This window comes from Leucoraja erinacea, chromosome 14 (genome assembly GCF_028641065.1).
Source record: "Leucoraja erinacea ecotype New England chromosome 14, Leri_hhj_1, whole genome shotgun sequence".
NCBI classification, from domain to species: domain Eukaryota; kingdom Metazoa; phylum Chordata; class Chondrichthyes; order Rajiformes; family Rajidae; genus Leucoraja; species Leucoraja erinaceus.
In genome coordinates, this window is record NC_073390.1 from 19,110,091 (window position 1) to 19,129,727 (window position 19,637).

Below are 19,637 nucleotides of genomic sequence, written 5' to 3' on the forward strand. Positions count from 1 at the left end.
GCCATGAACGAAAGAGCAGAGTGATGGGCTGAGTGGCCTAATTCTGCTCCAGTGTCCTGTTTCTTATGAAATCGGACAAATTTAAGAATCATGTTATCTGCACACTGTGGACACCTTGGTTGTTATCATGTATAGTATTTCCGCTGACTGGTTAGCGCAACAAAAGCTTTCCACTGTACCTCGGTACATGGGCTAATAAGCTAAACTAGCTGGATTACACTGTTACAACAACATAGGGATAAGTTGAGACAAAGTTTCCTTTAGTTTATAGTTTAGTTTAGAGATATATAGACCCTTCGGCCCACCGAGTCCACGCCGACCAGCGGTCTCCCAAACACTAGTTCTACCCTACACACTAGGGGCAATTTACAGAAGCCAATTAATATATAAACTTGCATGTCCTTGGAATGTGGGAGGAAACTGGGGCACCCGGAGCAAACCTAAGCGGTCATGGGGAAATCGGACAAATTCGGACAAATATAGACAGCACCAATGGTCAGGCTCTAACCCGGGTCTGGCGCTGTAAGGCAGCAACTCTACCACTCTGCCAAAGTCAGGTCAGATCTCGTCCCATGTTAAACGTGCATCAATCCTCCCACAGTGAACTCACTGCCATCAGGCAGGTACTGCAGACGCACGGGAACATCATGAACATAACAACATTTGTTGAACGAGGAAGAAATGCAAGAGTAAATACTGGTTGTATGTTAGATTTCCCTTGACAAAAATTACTTTAATCTCTATGTTTTTAACGTCACATCCAAGGCTTGGCACTTCTGACTGCAGCAGTTCATCCATCTGAAGAAGAAACTGGCACATATATTAAACTGGATTTGTTTTATAGACTCTAAACTTACAGAACTCGTTATACATTTTGTATTAAAGTTGCCTTCTCATTCAAATTTGTTCAGGCTGCAAAACTGCCAAAATTTTAAAATTTCAATTATTGCGTTTTCTTTGACGGAAGGAAATAAAATAAAACATTTTAGCCAGCAGACACTGGCATTACATGTTGATCAAGATCTTGATCTCCTCAATGCGACTCTGCTTTATCTGCTGCTGTTGTTTGGATCCAAAAGCTCCCACAACAAGTTCTTGCTTCTTGCTCTGAATTTTCATCATATTTTCCTCCACAGAGTCCTTCACGATGAACTGCATACAAACAAACAAAACGTAAGAACATAGAACAGTACGGCACAAGAACAGGCCCTTCGGCCCACAATGTCTGGGCCAAACATGATGCCAAGACAAACTCTTATCTGCCTGCACATAATCCATCTCCCTCAATTCTCTGCATATCCATGTGCCAAAAGACTGTTAAATACCACTAACATATCCGCCTCAACGGGCGACCACGGTGACGCAGCGGTAGAGTTGCTGCCTTACAGCGCCAGAGACTCGGATTCGATCCCAACTACGGGTGCTGTCTAAGACGTTTGTATGTTCGCCCCGTGATCACGTGGGCTTTCTCCAAGATCTTCGGTTTCCTCCCACACTCCAAAACGTACAGGTATGTAGGTTAATTGGCTTGGGGTATGTGTAAATTGTCCCTAGGCTAGTGTTAATGTGCGGGGATCGCTGGTCGGTACAGACTCGTTGGGCCGAAGGGCCTGCTTCCACGCTGTATCTCTAAAATAAAATAAACTAAACCACCCCTGGCAGTGCGTTCCAGGCACCCACCACCCTCTAAAAAAAAAAAAAACTTGCCCCGCACATCTACTTTAAATGTTGTCCCTTTCACCATAAAGCTATGCCCTCTCGTATTTGATATTTCCAACATGGGAAATGGATTTTGACTGTCTACTCTATCTGTGCCTCTCACAAGTTTATATACTTCTATCAGGTCTCTCCGCAGCCTCTGGGGTTCCCGAGAAAATAATCCAAGTCTGTTCAACTCTTCCCTGTAGCTAATACCCCCTAATCCGGGCATCATTCCGGTAAACCTCCTCGGCACTCTTTACAAAGGACTTATTAATTGGTGGAAAAGCTTGAACAGCTTTAATAGAATGAACAATTTAATTCCCAAGGCATAGCAACATAAAGAGAGATGACCGTATAAACAAAATTAACTTCACATGTTCCGCTCTCCTTCCCAGTCACTAGCAGAAAGTAGCCCAATCTACAGGTACAGAAATAATCTTTTATTTTTACTTCATCTGATTCACTATGAGAACTTTGTTTAGATTTTATTTAATTTCGTTTGGAGATACAGCGTGGACTGTGCCATCCAGTGATCACCCTGTACAATAGTTATATCCTACACACCAGGAACAATTAACCGACAAACCTGCACGTCTTTGGAATGTGGGAGGTAACCAGAGCAGCCGGAGAAAACCCACGCGGTCACGGGGAGAACGTACAAACTCCATACAGACAGCTCCCATACTCAAGATCGAACCTGGGACTCTGGCGCTGTAAGGCAGCAACTCTACCGCTGCGTCACTGTTGCACCCTAAATAACGGCACATTTGGAAGCTTTGAAGGTTAAAGGGACCGAGGGTTCTTGTACACACGTCACTGAAACCCAATAAACAGGGGTGGCAGATCATTAAGGCAATGGTACATTGTGCCCTTGTCCTCAAATCCGCTCCTAATAAAGGTATTTCACTGCAATGATACAGGGTATAATTATTATTATATGTTTATTATAAACATATAATTATACTTGGCGAGACCACAAAATGGGATAACATAGAACTAGTGTACGGCTGATCGATGGTCAACGTGGACTCGGTGAGTCAAAAGGCTTGAACCGCGCGCTGTATCTCTAAACTAAACTAAACACATCAACTATTCAGCACAGATGGTGCCTGACCTGTGTGATTTCAACACATTCGGATTTCAAAAGTAAGATTTTTAAAAAATAGCAGATGCTGGAAATCTGAAAATAAAGGGCAGTAGAGTTGCAGCCTTACAGCGGCAGAGACCTGGGTTTGATCCTGTCAACGGGTGCTGTCTGTACCGAGTTTGTACATTCTCCCTGTGACCATGATGGGTTTTCTCCCACACTTCAAAGACGTACAGATTTGTAGGTTAATTGGCTTCGGTAAAATTGTGAATTGTTCCTAGTGTGTAGATGTAGGATAGTTTTAATGTACAGGGTAATCGCTGATAGGAGCAGACGCTAAGGGCCTAAGGGCCTGTTTCCGTGCTGTACCTCTGAAACTCTACATCCCAGGAATTGCCAAAAACACTTATCAGGATTGGCAGCATCTGCAGGGAAGTGATAAGGCTGAATTAAGTTAAAAATATAAGAAGATATTAAATTGGTTCCTGGGCTAGTTTACAGCTTACATTTAATCTCAAATTAGGCTTTTCTCCAATAGAATAATACAGAAAGGCAAGTTTAGGTTTGCCTCAGGTTGCTGTGTATTGAGATAATGACTACTATAACATTTGTCTCCCAAGTGACAAGAGAGGAAGCAGAGAAGAAGCTAGATTGATCTCTTTGATATGTAAAATGCCTTGCACCAAATGTCCGATGTTTATGAGGGAGGAGGTGATGAGAGAGGAATAAAAATGCAGCTCCTTTGGGCTTTATGCAGGTTACCCCAGTGGCTACAGTGCAGTCGTTTTCCCTCTAACCTTGTGAAGGGCAGTTGCACCTACCTTGGTGATGACTACATCTCGCGTCTGACCCAGCCGGTGGCATCTATCGAAGCACTGGTCCTCTGCAGCGGGATTCCAAGCCTGGGTACAACAATAAATTACTGCACTGCTGCTACTGCAATAACACTCATTACCAACCCTGGCAGCAGGCACAACCCGTGTCAAGACTGCTTCCCACAGACACCCAAAAGTACTTAATGAATGAAAATCCTCACAGCTCCAGAGATCCAGGTTCAATCCAGACTTCCCGAGATTGACAGGTTGTTGATTAGTAAGGGTTGTCATGGGTTATGGGGAGAAGGCAGGAGAATGGGGTTGAGAGGGAAAGAGATTCAGATTCAGATTCAATTTTAATTGTCATTGTCAGTGTACAGTAGAGAGACAACGAAATGCATTTAGATAGGATGCAGAAAGATTGCTGGGCAGAGTAACTTGATAGCCTAATTGTGCTCTTAGAACTTCTGCTGCTGTCTGTGTGGAGTTGCCCACTCTCAGTGTGACTGTGCCAGTGTCCACCTGGTGCTTTAGTTTCCACCCACATCCCTAATATGTTAGCAGGTTAACTGGCTACAGTAAGATGGCCCTAAAGTGGAAGTCAGCACGGAATGTTAATGTGGGAAGATTTGAATGGGGATTGTTGTAGAATTAGTTTAAAATGGATCGCTGATGATCAGCATCGACTTGGTGGGTCAAAGGGTCTGGTTCCATGCCCTTGGAATTAATCTTTCCGTAAGGATTAACAGCCAAGGGCAGCACGGTAGCTCAACTGGTAGAGCTGTTGCCCTACAGCACCAGAGACTGGGTTTGATGCTGTCCTCAGATGCTGACTGTGTGACGTTTGCATGTTTCCCCCCTGACTGCGTGGGTTTGTAGGTTAATTGGCTTCTGTAAATTACCCCTGATGTGTAGGGAGTGGATACGAAAGTGGGATAATATAGAATCAGCTAGTTTACACAAACAAGTCCGATTGAAGTTAAATTTAATCACAAATAACTCACTCACCCCCACCCCCAACATCCAAACCGATGTCCGATGGTTCGCTCCAAGAAGTGTGAGTATTGGATTTGGATAAGTTTGCATTCTGAATTTCATCAGAAATTTTTAAATGGTAAAGAGGATTCCCTGTCCTATGAGCTACTCAATATTTTTGTTTGGAGACACTTGGGAAGGAAGCCAGATGTACTGGGGGTATGGACTAGATATTCAGGACCTGCTCACCAACGGGGATAAACAGAGTTATCTCATAAAGAGCACAAGTAATGGGAACTGCATGGGTTAGACTGTGTAAAATGGTTGAGGCCGCATGGGTGTGAAGGATTCCCGGCCACTCACAGGATCCATGAGGAACACGCGGGAAGCTGCCGTGAGATTCAGCCCAACGCCGCCAGCCTTTAGCGACAGGAGCATGATGGTTGGTGAACCCCGGGCTGCTGCTCTGGAAGGAGTCGATGGCGACTATCCGTCGCTTCTGAGGCATCGAGCCGTCCAAGCGGGAGAAGCTGAAGCCTTCTTGTCTGGAAAAGATAAAAGCAGGTGTGCACGCATAATCCAACTCCGACCAAGGCACCGGTTTGCAGCCCGATGAAATAGCTGAAGTAATTAAGTACAATATAGTCTAAATTACAACCTCCCTTCCATTTACACCCCACGCTGCCTTGGCAAGGCCACCAGCATAATCAAGGACCAGTCTCACCCCGGTCAATCCCTCTTCTCCCCTCTCCTATCAGGCAAGAGGTACAGAAGTGTGAAAACGTACACCTCCAGATTCAAGGGATGGTTCTTCCCAGTTGTTATCAGGCAACTGAACCATCCAACCAACAACTAGAGAGCGGTCCTGAGCTATTACCTACCCATTGGAGATCCTCAGTATTTTTAATCGGACTTTACTGGACTTTATCTGGCATTAAACATTATTCCTTTGATCTCATATATCGATTGTAATCATGTATAGTCTTTCCGCTGATTGATTAGCATGCAACAAAAGCTTTTCACAGTACCTTGGTACACGCGACAATAAACTAAATTCAATTAGTTTAGATTAAATTAATTAATCTAAATGAATGAAGACTATTTTTGCTTTGGAAGAACTACAGTACATGTGGCATATAATTTGGGTTTCCTTACCCATAGATCATAGTTACTACACGGGGAGTGCAGCATAGTAATCAAACATTAACTCTTGCACAAAAAAAAGTGCTAGAGGAACTCTGCGGGTCAGGCAGCATCTGCGGAGGGAATAGGCAGGTGACATTTCAGGTCGAGTGCTTTCTTCAAATTCAGTCTTCAGGCTGAGGGAGCACCTTGATTCAAAACATCATCTTACATTTTTCTCCACAGATGCCGCCCGACCCGCTGATTTTCCTCCAGCACTTTGTTATTTGCTCAAGAATCCAGCATCTGCAGTTCCTTGTGGCTCCGCTAACTATTGGAGACAGCCTGTTTGAGAAGAAAACTAAAAGTAAATGTGCAAAATTTCACCTACCTCAGAGGAGTTTCTATAAGAGTAAGAAAGGCTGTGAACTGTGACACAACCAAACTCTTAATGGTGGGGTCCTGCTTGCGAAGTTCAATCAAGGAATGCATCAGGGCATCCACCTATAATTGCAAAGAGCAAAGTTACACCAACGTATTGAAATATCTTTCTGACCGCTTTCAGAATGGCCCCTCGTTTTGGTAGCATGTACTTCCAATTGTCCCCATCCCTCCAACTAATTCCTGGATGTACATATCGCAGATTATATGCTTGTACACCTGCTAGAGTTTGATCGTCACGTAATTCTAAAAAAAATCCATGACCCCTTGTACACCTTTTGGCAATTTACAAAGAGGACAGAATTATCTACAGTGCCATGAAAGATAAACAGACTCGGGAGTCCTGTGCTTTTAGGAAGCAAGATTAATTAAAAGGCAAAATTAAAATCAGAGAAGCCTCTGTTCAGAGGTTCGCAGGTTTGCAGAGGGAGCATAATCATCAAAATAAGATGACACTGTGGCGCAGCGGTAGAGTTGCTGCCTTACAGCGCCAGAGACCGGGTTCAATCTTGACTATGGCTGCTGTCTGTATGGAATTTGTACATTTTCCCTGTGACCTGCGGGGATTTTCACGGATGCTTCAGTTTCTCCCCACACTCCAAAGACGTAGAGGTTGGTAGGTTAATTGGTTTGGTAAAATTGTAAAGTGTGTGTCTCTAAAGTCATTAATTTTGACTTTAGAGATGCAGCGTGGAAACAGGCCCTTCGGCCCACTGAGTCCACGCTGACCAGCTACCACCCCATACATCAGCACTTTCCTAAATATCCATCGTCCACTAGGGACAATTTACAATTTTCACCAAAACCAATTAACCTAGCAACCTGCACGTCTTTGGGATGTGGGAGAAAACCGGTGCATCTGTGGAAAACCGATGAGGTCACAGGGAGAACATGCAAGCTCCGTACAGACAGCACCCGTAGTCAGGATCGAACCCGGGTCTCTGGCGCTGCGAGGCAGCAACTCTACCGCTGCAACACACCGCCGCCCTATAACAAACCCACTTCTGTAAAGCGATGTAAAGGAAGTGCAATGAAAATCAAGCAAAGAATTCCAGACATTTTCTATCTTCAAATATTTTGGATTTAAATTCTCTTGTGCAGTGGAATCCTCTCCCACGGCAACTGTAAATGCCCAGTTGCGTTTCTCAAGTATAATCCTAAAGTCGCGACAGGCAGGATTGCCCAAATTTGGTGATCCAGCTAGTCTTAACTTTGGGATTATATCTCAACTATGGCTTGCTGTCAAGTTCATAAAAAATGTGAGCTCCCACATAGGTCACAAGCGTTGGAGCAGCCGTCTCTCCCCTACATTCCACAGATGACGTCCGCTGTCTCTCCCCTCCCCAGCATCAGTGTCTCTCTCCCACACATGGTGGATGGGAATGCGTGGCTTGTGACTCACCTTTGAACTGGAGACCCAGGCCTGCTGGGTCTTGTCAAGCGGTGCCGAGTCCATCTCCTCAGGAGGACATTCCACCAGCTGTTCCACGCGAATCTCCGCCCGACACAGGGGGCACCTGGCTGTGGGCTAGCAGAGACGGGTTGGAAGAAAGGGTCAAAGAGTGTTTAACTGTCGTAGGCACAAGATAATGAAGTTCCTACTTGCAGCAGTATTACTGGCCTGCAAACACAATGTCCATAGGTAACATATAGAGTGATAGATTGATACAGCATTGATTGCCGGCTGTGTAGGATGGAACTGCAGATGCTGATTTACACAGCAGACACAAAATGCTGGAGTAATTCAGCGGGTCAGGCTACATCACTGGAGAGAAGGAATGGTTTAGTTTCTGGTCGAGATCCTTCTCAAGCATTTTGTGTCTATCTTGTTTGTAGCCAAATTGGCTTGGTAAAATTATCCCTAGTGTGTGTAGGATAGAGCTAGTGTACATGGATCGCTGGCCGGACTCGGTGGGCCTGTTACTGCTCTGTATTTCTAAACTAAACTAAACTGCCCCTTGGCCCAATGAATCCAATGATATTAGGTGGAACACTGACTTTATTCATTGTCCAGTAGCAGTCAGTCATACAGCACGAAAACAGGCCCTACGGTCCACCGAGTCCGAGCTGACCAGCGAACACCCGTACACTAGCACTATCCTACACACGAGGGACAATTTAAAATTTTACCAATGCCAATTAACCTACAAACCTGTACCTCTTTGGAGTGTGGGAGGCATCCGGAGAAAACCCACACGGTCACAGGTAGAACGTACCAACTCCGTACAGACAGCACCCATAGTCAGGATCAAACCCGGGTCTCTGGCGCTGTGAGGCAGCAACTCTACCGCTGTGCCACTGTGTAGCAGTCTATACTACCAAAGAGTCATACAGCAAGGAAACAGGTCCTTCGGCACAACTTACCCTTGCTGACCAAGATGCCCCATCTACACTAGTCCCACCTGCCCAGATTTGGCCCATATGCTTCTAAGCCTTTCTTAGCCATGTATCTGTTCAAATATTCTAAATGTCATATTAGTACGTGCCCAAACTACCTCCTCTGGCAGCTCGTTCCATATACCCACCACCCTTTGTGTGAAAACATTGTCCCTACTATTAAATAATATACAAAAATTTAATAAATTAATAACCCCCCCCCCCCCCCCCCAAAAAAATGAGGTCCTTATTGCAACCATGAAGAAGGGTTTCAGCCCGTAACGTTGCCTATTTCCTTCGCTCCATAGATGCTGCTGCACCCGCTGAGTTTCTCCAGCTTTTTTGTGTAACCATGACAGTTCATTGTTGAGGCTAGTGGAGACATGCACAGCAAGAAACATCCACTGAGCAGACACAACGAGCAATTAACAACTAACAAATAATTGGGCCATTCAACAATCACTTGCTTTTAGTTACCATCAAGCAAGACACTTCCAAACAAAAGTTGGATGTTTCCACTAGTGGGAGAGTCTAGGACCAGAGGGCACAGCCTCAGAATAAAAGGAGGTACCTTTAGAAAGGCAATGAGGAAGATTTTTTTCAGCCAGAAGGTGGTGAATCTGTGGAATTTATTATCACAGACGGCTGTGGAGGTCAAGTCAATGGGTATTTTTAAGGTGGAGTTTAAGGGTGTCAAGGGTTTGGGGGAGAAGCAGGAAACTGGGATTGAGAGAGAAAGATAGATCAGCCATGATTGAATGGCAGAGTAGACTCGATGGGCCAAATGGCCTAATTTTGCTCCTATGACAGGAATTGGCTTTCACCCCAAGACAAATAATTGAAGAGGATTTTCATTGAAGTTTTAGCAACCAGTCAGAGAAATCTAATACAATTTATTTCACCAATGTTAAAACATGTCGTGGGCCTGAGCTAAAGGGAGAGGTTGAGCAGCGAGGACTATTCCTTGGAGAGCAGGAGGATAAGGGGTGATCTTGTAGAGGTGGAAAAGAGAGGAATAGATCGGGTAGAAGCACAGAGTCTCTTGCTCACAGTAGGAGAATTGAGAACCAGAGGACATAAGGGGGGGGGGGGGAGAGAAAGGGAAGATTTAATAGGAATCTGAGGGGTAACCTTTTCACACAAAGAGTGGTGGGTGTACGGAACAAGCTTCTGGAGGAGGTAGTTATGGAATGTACTATTGCAACATTAAGAAACACTTAGATAGGTACATCGACAGGACAGGTTTAGGATATGGGCCAAATGCAGGCAGGTGAGGTTAGTGTAGATGTTGGCCAGTGTGGGCTAATTGAGCTGAAGGGCCTGTTACCACATTGTGTGTCTCTATGACAAGCTCTCATAGAAATCGCCCAGATCCTCAAAGAAGAGTTTAAGTAACGTTACATTTTACTAACCTGTTCATTGCGAATGACGTGGCAGATGCAGGGTTTGCAGTAAACATGGGCACAGTGTGTGATTACTGGCAATGTCAGTGATTCCAGGCAGATGGCACACTCCTCGTCCGAGCCACAGTTCAAAACCAGTTTGATCTTCTTCACCAACTTCTCCCTCAGTTCATCAGGAGTGGCACTGTCTACGAGAAAAAGGGGGCAGATGGGGAGAATGAGAGGGCAGTAAGGAGAAATGGGGGGAGGGAAGTAAGGGAGAAAGGGAGGGAGAAAGGGAAATGGGGGCGACGAGGGGAGTGGGAGAGAGACGGGAAAATGGGTAGTGGGAAGAGTGAGAGGGAAGGGTAATTGGGAGAGGGAAGAGTAGCAGGGAGATAAGGGGAAACTTGGGGAGTTATCCCACTAGTTTCACTGTTTGTATCCCTTTGTTATCACCCCCTCCACAGTCAACAATGGACCATTGTGAGCTCCTTGACCATTGGTGCCGGCTCTGATTTGTATGGAACCTTTTTACACCTCTCGTTTCCCTCCCCACTGACTCGGAGTCTGGAGAAGGGACTCGACCCAAAAAGTTACCTATTTCTCCCGAGATGCTGCCTGACCCGTTGAGTTACTCTGTCATTTTGTGTCTATGTTTGGTGTAAACCAGCATCTGCAGTTCCTTCCTACACTGAATGTTCATACCGTTGGGTTGTAAACTAGCCAAGCTGAATAAGAGATGCTGTTCCTCCAGTTTGCGTGTGGCCTCACGCTGGCAATGGAGGAGGCTCTGGACAGAAAGGTCAGTATGGAAATGGGAAGGGGAGTTAAACTGGTTGGCAGCCAGGAGATAGGTTTAGTAAGTGATAGGAGCAGAAATAGGCCATTTGGCCCATCAAGTATACTCCGTCATTCAATCAGGGCTTATCTATCTTCCCCTCTCAACCCCATTCTCCTGCCTTCGCCCCATAACCCCTGACACCCGTACTAATTAAGAACCTATCTATCTCTGCCTTAAACATATCCATTGACGTGGCCTCCACGGCCTTTGGTGGTAATGAATTCCACAGGTTCACCACCCACTTGACTAAAGAAATTCCTCCTCATCTTCTTCCTAAAGGAACGTCCTTATATTCTGAAATCCAGTAGGCCTTGGCGGACAGATGCAGCCTGACCCGCTGAAGAATTCCATCACAGAGCCGCTGCCTCCTGGGCTTCGACTACAAGAGGCGCCCAAAGGAGTCTCCCATTTCATTCAGACAAAGGCACTGGCGGGGGTTCAGCAGGAATCTGCTCCCTCCTACCTGTGGAGGACATGACAGCTGAAGAGTTTGCAAACAGACGCGGATGGCAACACAGCTGCCTCAACCAGACCAGGATCGCAAGGACATCGGCATAATGTGTGAAAACGGATCCTTCGCTGAAATATCTGAAACATGTTGGAAAGGCGGCAATCATTAACCCGTGGCTACACAAACATTTGAAAGCAGTGTGTACAGAGAGCTAAGAGGTGTACTCCTCAATCACTAATGCCTCCCCATAACTTTATATACTTCTATAAAATCTTCCCTTGTCTTTTGACACTCCAGAGAAAGACTGTTACATTGAGTTTTGCTTTTAAACCTCTCCTCATATTTCCTTCCAAAATTCAGAGCACCTTTGAGTTGAATTTTATCCATTGTTCCCTGTCCATTTCATCAGTCTCAACATAGCTTTATAGACGTGAAATCACAATGCTCTGCCCCCAGAACAGCACTGTGGCTCAGCAGTAGATTTGCCGTCTTACAGCGCCAGAGACCCTGGTTTGATCCTGACTACGGGTACTGTCTGTACGGCATTTGCACGTTCTCCTTGTGGGTTTTCTCCGAGTGCTCCGATCTCCTCCCACACTCCAAAGATGTGGAGATTTGTATTTTTAATGGATTCTGTAAATTGTAAACTGTTCCTAGTGTGTAGGATAGTGCTAGTATGCGGGATGATCACTGGTCGGCATGGATTTGGTGGGGTAAGGGGCCTGTTTCCATGTTGTATCTCTAATGTTTAAAGTCACTGAACACATACCATGTTTAAAGTTGAGATTGATAGGTTCTTCATTAGGAAGAGCATCAAAGGTTATGGGGGAGGGGGGGGGAAGACAAGAGAAAGCGGTTGAGATGAAAAATTGATCAACCATAACTGAATAGCGGAGTAGACTCAATGGGCCAAATGGCCTAATTTTGTACCCAAGTTTTTTGGTCTAAATTAGTTTAGTTTAGTATAGGGATAGAGTATGGAAACGGGTCCTTCGGCCTACCAAGTCCATGCTGACCGGTGATCACCCATACACAGAGCCTACATATTCTGTGGAATGTGGGAGGAAACTGGAACACCTGAAGAAAACCCACAGTCACAGAGAGAACGTGCAAACTCCATACAGACAGCACCCGTAGTCAGGATCAACCCCAGGTGTCAGACAGCAACTCTACCACTGCACCACTGTGCCGCCCTGCTCTGTTTTGCTCCTATGAGTTATGGTCTAATTTGTACGACCACAGAGCAATGAAAGCGAAAGACAGCCTTTTACTCTCTGAACTACTGTCCACTAAATGTCATTCCCATAACTTAGATATCAAAAAAGGGCACAAAGTGCAGGAGTAACTCAGCGAGTCAGGCAGCATCTCTGGAGAACCAGGATAGGTGACGTTTCGGGTCAGGACCCTTCTTTGTTCAAGCTGGGAGAGAGGGGAGGCAGGATCAAGTGTATGATGTTGGAGATCCACCAGCCAAACCCTCAACATTGGTGCTCCTTAGTATTGAGTGTAGACCCTTGCTCTATTCTCACACTTTGTCCTGCCTCTCCTCTCTCCCAGCAGGAGAATGGGGTTGAAACATAGAAATTAGGTGCAGGAGTAGGCCATTCGGCCCTTCGAGCCTGCACCGCCATTTAATATGATCATGGCTGATCATCCAACTCAGTATCCCGAACCTGCCTTCTCTCCATACCCTCTGATCCCCTTAGCCACAAGGGCCACATCTAACTCCCTCTTAAATATAGCCAATGAACTGGCCTCAACTACCCTCTGTGGCAGAGAGTTCCAGAGATTCACCACTCTCTGTGTGAAAAAAGTGCTTCTCATCTCGGTTTTAAAGGATTTCCCCCTTCTCCTTAAGCTGTGACCCCTTGCCTGGAAGGGTTGAGAGGGGGACAACCATTGAATGGCGGAGCAGACTTGATGTGCTGAATGGCCTCGTCTGCTTCTATGACATGGCCTAATTTGGACAACCACACAGAGAAATAACAGTGAAACACTGTCCTTCACTTCCCCCGCTCCGAAGAAGGGTCCCCATCTGAAACGATACTTATCTATGGTGACGTTCTCCAGAGATGCTGCCTGGCCCACTGAGTTACTCCAGCATTTTTAATCCTTTGTGTAAACCAGCATCTGCAGTTCCTTGTTTCTACTAGGATATCAAAGCCTATCTGGAAAATATACTTGGTATAGGCATGCATTAAATTAAAAACAGCCACCTTCCTGTAAATTTGCCAATTTATTGCTAAAAGCTACAATGCAATATAAAAGATCAACGTTTTATAAAGCTTCATTCATGGAAATAAATACTTTAAGCAAAAATGTTATTCTTCAGTGAGAAACAAGGAACTGCAGATGCTGGTTTACAAAAAAACGACACAAGGTGCTGGAGTAAATCAACAGGTAGGCAGCATCCTTGGAGAACATGATCGGTGAGGTTTAAGGAACAATCCTGACCTGAAACGTCATCTGTCCATGTTATCCAGAAATGCTGCCTGACTGGAGAAACTCCAGTACTTTGTGTCTTTTTTTGGTAAACCAGCATCTGCAGTTCCTTGTGTCTACTGGAGGAACTCAGTGAACCAGGCAGCATCTATGGAGGGAAATGGACTGACAATGTTGAATCAACCTGAAGGGGGTTAAGGGGAGAAGACAGGACAATGCAGTTGAGTGAGATAGATAGATCAGCCATGATGGAATAGCAGAGTAGACTTGATGGGCCGAATGGTCTAGTCTTGCTCCTATAATTTATGAGCATGTGAAACGTCATCTATCTATTTCCCTCCGTGGATGCTGCCTGGCCCTCTGTGACCCTCCAGTAGCTTGTTAATATTATTCAACAACCATTCCACAAGTGTTCTGGGTTTCTTTATGAGGCTCACCTGCCAATAATTGCCCGACCTTCATTCTTTACAGATTCATATATTTGCTTCTCTTCGTCGGACAAGGTGATGTGTTGAATAAAAACGGTACGTGTCGGCAACTCAATTACAGGCCTGCCATTGACTTTGCTGGTTTTGGTCCTTCGTAAGGTGATGTTGTTTATCAATGCTTGAAGCCGTCTATGGAATAAATACGCAGGAAAACGTTGAACAGTGCAACACAGAACAGGCACTTCAGCCCACAATGTCCATGCGGAACATGATTCCAGGTTAAACCCGTGTCTACTGCCTGCACGTACTCCACATCCCTCCGTATCCATGCACTTATCTAAAAGCCTCTTAAACGCCACTATTGTATCTGCCTTCACCCCGTCTGTGCGTTCCAGGCAACCACCACCCTCTGTACACAAAACATGTCCCCGCACATCTCCTTTAAGCTTTGCCTCTCTCATTGTAAAGCTGTGCCTTCCAGTACTTGATATTTCCACCCTGGGGAAAAAGGTTCTGACTGACTACCCTATCTGTGCCTCTCATAATTGTATATACTTTTATCAAGCTTCTGTAGAAGTATGAATCCTTCCTATGTCCATATGGTAAGGTTCATAAGTTAATACATTCAGAAGTTCTAGGAACAGAATTAGACCATTCAGTCCTTCGAATCTACTCTGCAATTCAAGCATGATTGATCTATCTTTCCCTCTCAACCCCATTCTCCTGCCTTCTCCCCATAGCCCCCGACACCCTTACTGATCGAGTATCTGTCAATCTCCGCCTTAAGAATATCCATTGATGGCCTCCACAGCCCTCTGTAGCAATGAATGTCACATATTCACCACCCTCTGGCTAAGTTATACCAATGAACATGGATAAATTACTTTTGTGATTCTCCAGTTGGAATCTCCATTTTGAACAGTATACTTTCACTGGAGACAATGCGTGGAAGTTTCATTGGGACAAAGAAGTTGATACATGAAGGAAGGCTGATTAATTGGCACCTAAACCTACTGGGGTCTGCAAGGAGGTGGTTTCACCAACAACCTCAGGCAGATTGAAGGGATCGATGCTGAGGGGAGGTTCTCCAGTAAATAAGTTGTTGCCCATTACAGACGAAGATGAGAAAGATACACAGGGAACTGCAGATGCTGGTTTACAAAAGAGGACACAAAGTGCTGGAGTAACACAGGGGGTCAGGCAGCATCCCTGGAGAACATGGAAAGGCTTCAAGTCTAGACCTTTACTCAGACGGATTGGAGTAGAGGGGAGAAAGCTGGAAGAGAGGTAGGGGCAGGACAAAGCCTGGCAGATGATAGATGGATACAGGTGAGGGATGGTGGTGGGGGTTGATTTGCAGGTGGTGTACAAAGGCCAGAGATGAAAAGACAAAAAGCGTAAGATAAGGAGACAAGGAGAGAAGATGCGTAAAAAATGTTAAGTCAGTGGAAGGAATATAAGTAGAAGGGGGCGGGAGGGGGAAGGGAGAAATAGGTGCGCAGACAGGTTGGGCACAGGGAAGAGAGGGGAACAATGGGGGTGGGGGGGAAAGACGAGAAAAAATAATTTATTTTGAATGCTAGTAACTCTTTGGAGTTCTCTACCCATGTCCAAGTGGAATATATGAATGCAGTGAAGGAAACAATCAACTGGCATTTAAACATGGGGAGAGAACGAGAGGACAAGATTTGATCAGAGAGTATAGAAGTTGGGAGGTCATGTTGTAGTTATATAACATGTTGGTGAGGAAGCATTTAGAGCATTGTGTTCAGTTTTAGCCACCATGTTATAGGGAAGATGTCAAGCTGGAAAGTGTACAGAGAAGATTTAAGAGGATGGTGCCAAAGCTCAAGGGCCTGAGCTGTAGGAAAGGATGAGCAGGCTAAGACGCTATTCCTTGGAGCGCTTGAGGATGAGGGGTGGTCTTATGGAGGTGTACAAAATTAAGAGAGGCATAGATCGGGTAGATGCACAGTATCTTGCCCAGAGGAGGAGAATCGAGAACCAGAGGACATTGGTTTAAGGTGAGAGGGGAAAGATTTAATAGGAACCAGAGGGGTAATTTTTGTTTTACACAAACGGTGGTGGGTGTACAGAACGAGCTGCTAGAGTATAGGTAGTTGAAGCAGGTATTATCCCAATGCTTAAGATACATTTAGACAAGTACATGGATAGGACAGGTTTAGAGGGATATGGGCTTTGGCAGGCTGGTGGGACTAGTGTGGATGGGGCATGTTGCCCAGTGTGGACATGTTGGGCCGAAGGGCCAGTTTCTTTGCTGTATGACGTTAGTCATGATCGTTTGGAATGGTGGAGCTGCTTCAAGGAGATGATTGGCCTAATCTTGCTCCTTATTCACCTCGCCTGTTCCATGCTACAGAAAACTCTGAAAAAACTAAACATCTCAGAAATTCTCTTTTTCCTCTTAGTTGTGACATTTTGTTTTTGAAAAGTCTTATCTGCAATTCTCCCTGTGAGGGAGGATAGACAATGACCATGGGAATGTATCACCCACAATAGGTCTGCTCCCAAGTCAGAGTGCACTCCAGAGAAAGGTATGAAGTTAAAACTTCTCCATCAAACACCACCCGAACACCCACGTTCCAGAGTCTGGTCACAGAAAGAACAACAGGTAAAAGCACATCAAACTCCGTACAGTTGGCCCCATCTATTTATTCCCAGGTCCTGTTCTTCATTAATCCCAAATCCAGCTTGCCACATTACAGCAATCAAGCACTAAATATTTTGATCATCACCCTTGTTCTCTTTAGAAACAACACTTGTCGGCTTTCCTTTGACACTCTCCCCCACCACCCGACCCCTTCCTCCCCTTCCCGTCTTTATACACCTTTATGGTCTGAGCCTCCAGTTGAAGTTTGGGCCAGTTCTCTGCACCAAAGACATCTGCAGTCTCAAAATAGCCTCTACCCATTTAGTTTAGTTTAAAGATGCATCGTAAAAACAGGTCCTTCGGCCTACTGAGTCCGTGCTCTCCAGCGATCATCCATACACTAGTTCCACCCTACACACCAAGGACAATTTTACAGAAGCCAATTAACCTATAAATGTGTCTTTGGAGTGTGGGAGGAAACTGGAGATCCAGGAGAAAACCCACGAGGTCACAGGGAGAACGTACACACTCCGTATAGGCAGCACCTGTAGTCAGGATCAAACTGGGGTCTCTGGCACAAGGCAGCAACTCTACCGCTGCGCCACCATGCCGCCCTTTCGTTCCTTCCATCACACACAACTCCATTTCAAAATGCTGAAGTAACTCAGCGGGACAGGCAGCATCTCTGGAGAGAAGGAATGGGTGACGTTTTGGGTCGTGACCCTTCTTCAGACATTTCAAAAAGTACCTACTTGAGGCCGTGTTGATCACCCATGGTCACAGGGCGTTGGATCGTTCTGTGCCACCACTGTCTGTCTGTAAATGGTTTCAACTTCAGGAATGAAAGAATGGACCAGAGATCCTTCAAGGAGTTTTGAATTGGTGTGCCTGCAGCAGAATTATATTGTATTAATAACGGTATATCATACAGGCTTCCAGACCCCCAACCATTGACTCTCTACAGACTATCCAACCACAGACTATCTACATGTCGCGCGGCCTCAGAAAAGCAGCCCACTTGATCAGAGACTTATCCCACCCCGGTCATTCCTTCTTCTCCCTGCTCCTGTTGTGCTTAACGTACAAATGGTTGAAAGCTAAACTCAGGAATAGCTACTTCCCCTCTGTTATCTGGCTTCTGAACGGTCCTTCCATAAGCTCGGGTACTGCCCGATTCACCTCTACCCCATTGCAGACATTGGACCTTGTTGTGTGAGCTGTGGGAAGAACTAGACTGTTTTTCCGTTTTGTCATGAACATGGGCAGCATTTCATTCTGTGGGAACCTAGTGAAGTTTGTAAACGGAATACGGAATTGGTCGGCGCAGAATCGGTGAGCTCAAGGGCCTGTTTCAGCGGTGTATCTCTAAACTAAACTGAACTAAACTAAGCCAAACTAAACTAAACTAGAGTCACCACATTTCTGGCACCGACAAAGTTACAAAAAGTTAATTGAACAGTTTCAATGTCCTTTAATGGAATGTAACTTAGTAAGATACCAGGGTACAACTTTGAGGATCAAGACTGTTACTTTACAACCTACATAACTGTCTGTGCTGAAAGATCATAGATGTTTCTGTTCGATTCACACTTCAATAGTAGAGTGCACTAATAGCAAGATCACAGTGAGATCCTAAGTCCTTTCCTCAGTCAATGATCAAATCCCTCCACAGTACCCAACCCCCAACTATACCTGTTAACACCCATCGTCTCTCAGCAGTTAGAGTCAGGGCTGCTTTGGTCTGCTGGGCATTGGGGTTTCGGATAGTATGCCCCTCATCCAGTACCACACGGAGCCACTTCACCTTATGCAAGGGGCTGGCGCTTCCACTCTGCCAGGGCAAATTTATAATATTTACTATAACGAACAGCAAATCACCACAATTTGGCTAGACATAAGGAACTGCAGATGCAGAAACAAAGAACTGCAGATGCTGGTTTATACCAAAGTCAGGCATAAATGGCTGGAGTAACACAGCGGGTCAGACAGCATCTCTGGAGAAAATGGATGGGTTTCAGGTCATTATGTTTTTAGAGATACAGCGCAGTAGAGTTGTTTCCTTATGCCCGAGACCCCGGTTTGATCCTGACTACGGGTGCAGTCTGTACATTCTCCCTGTGACCGTGTGGGTGTTCCCTGGGTGCTCTGGCTTCTTCCCACACTCCAAAGACGTGCAGGTTTGTAGGTTGATTGGCTTTGGTAAAAAAAAACAAAAAACTGTAAATTGTCCCTAGTGTGTGGGATAGTGCTAGCGTACGGGGTGATTGCTGGTCGGCGTGGACTTGGTGGGCTGAAGGGCCTGTTTCTATGCTGTATCTCTAAACTAAACTAAAATGGAAGTAATATTGACTGGGAACTAACGATCCTGTGTTAGGATTAAAATCTCTGTGCTGACAGACGGAAACTTCCTCGCAACCCTCTAATGACTCACATGACTGCTGAGGCACTGTATACTGGGAGGCTACTCCGATTACATCTCTCTTGCATTATTAATTCTGCAGGAATATTGCATCCATGCCTACTCATCATTTTAACCCACACGGGAATTATCAAAACACTCCCGAACGGTTTCTAACAGATCATTTCCCATTCCGTCTGCTGTGCAAACTTCCACAGATGCGGCACTCCGATGCTGAAACTTCCTACCATTACATCATCCAGGTTGCATTAGATATTATAAACCCAGTGAGGTGCAGAGCAGTGTCACTCTGATGCTTATATCCTTGGCAGGCAGGGAAATCAAGCTGGCTTTTGGTTTAGCATTACCACGGGTCACAACCAGGCTGATAACAAGTTTAATTTAGTTAAGAGATGCAGCATGGAAACAGACCCTTCGGCCCACCCAGCCCAAGCCGACCATCAATCACCGCTCACACTAGTTCCACGTTCTCCCACTTTCTCATCCACACCCTACACACCAGGGGGAACTTACAGAGTGCCAATTCACCAAACAAACCCTTTG

The 19,637-nt window shown here is 45.4% G+C and overlaps 1 protein-coding gene across 1 annotated transcript in view; it reads right to left on the reverse strand.

The window, feature by feature from the left end:
- Positions 1 to 718: 718 nt before the first annotated feature.
- hltf (helicase-like transcription factor) overlaps positions 719 to 19,637 on the reverse strand; it is a 50,844-nt gene continuing 31,925 nt past the window's right edge. The window contains 11 exon segments of the mRNA XM_055645704.1: positions 719 to 1,152; positions 3,610 to 3,690; positions 4,942 to 5,034; positions 5,036 to 5,123; positions 6,092 to 6,204; positions 7,544 to 7,669; positions 9,930 to 10,108; positions 11,207 to 11,331; positions 14,074 to 14,253; positions 17,428 to 17,563; positions 18,368 to 18,506. Of these exon segments, the coding sequence (XP_055501679.1) occupies positions 1,006 to 1,152; positions 3,610 to 3,690; positions 4,942 to 5,034; positions 5,036 to 5,123; positions 6,092 to 6,204; positions 7,544 to 7,669; positions 9,930 to 10,108; positions 11,207 to 11,331; positions 14,074 to 14,253; positions 17,428 to 17,563; positions 18,368 to 18,506 (1,407 nt within the window). The 3' untranslated portion in view covers positions 719 to 1,005.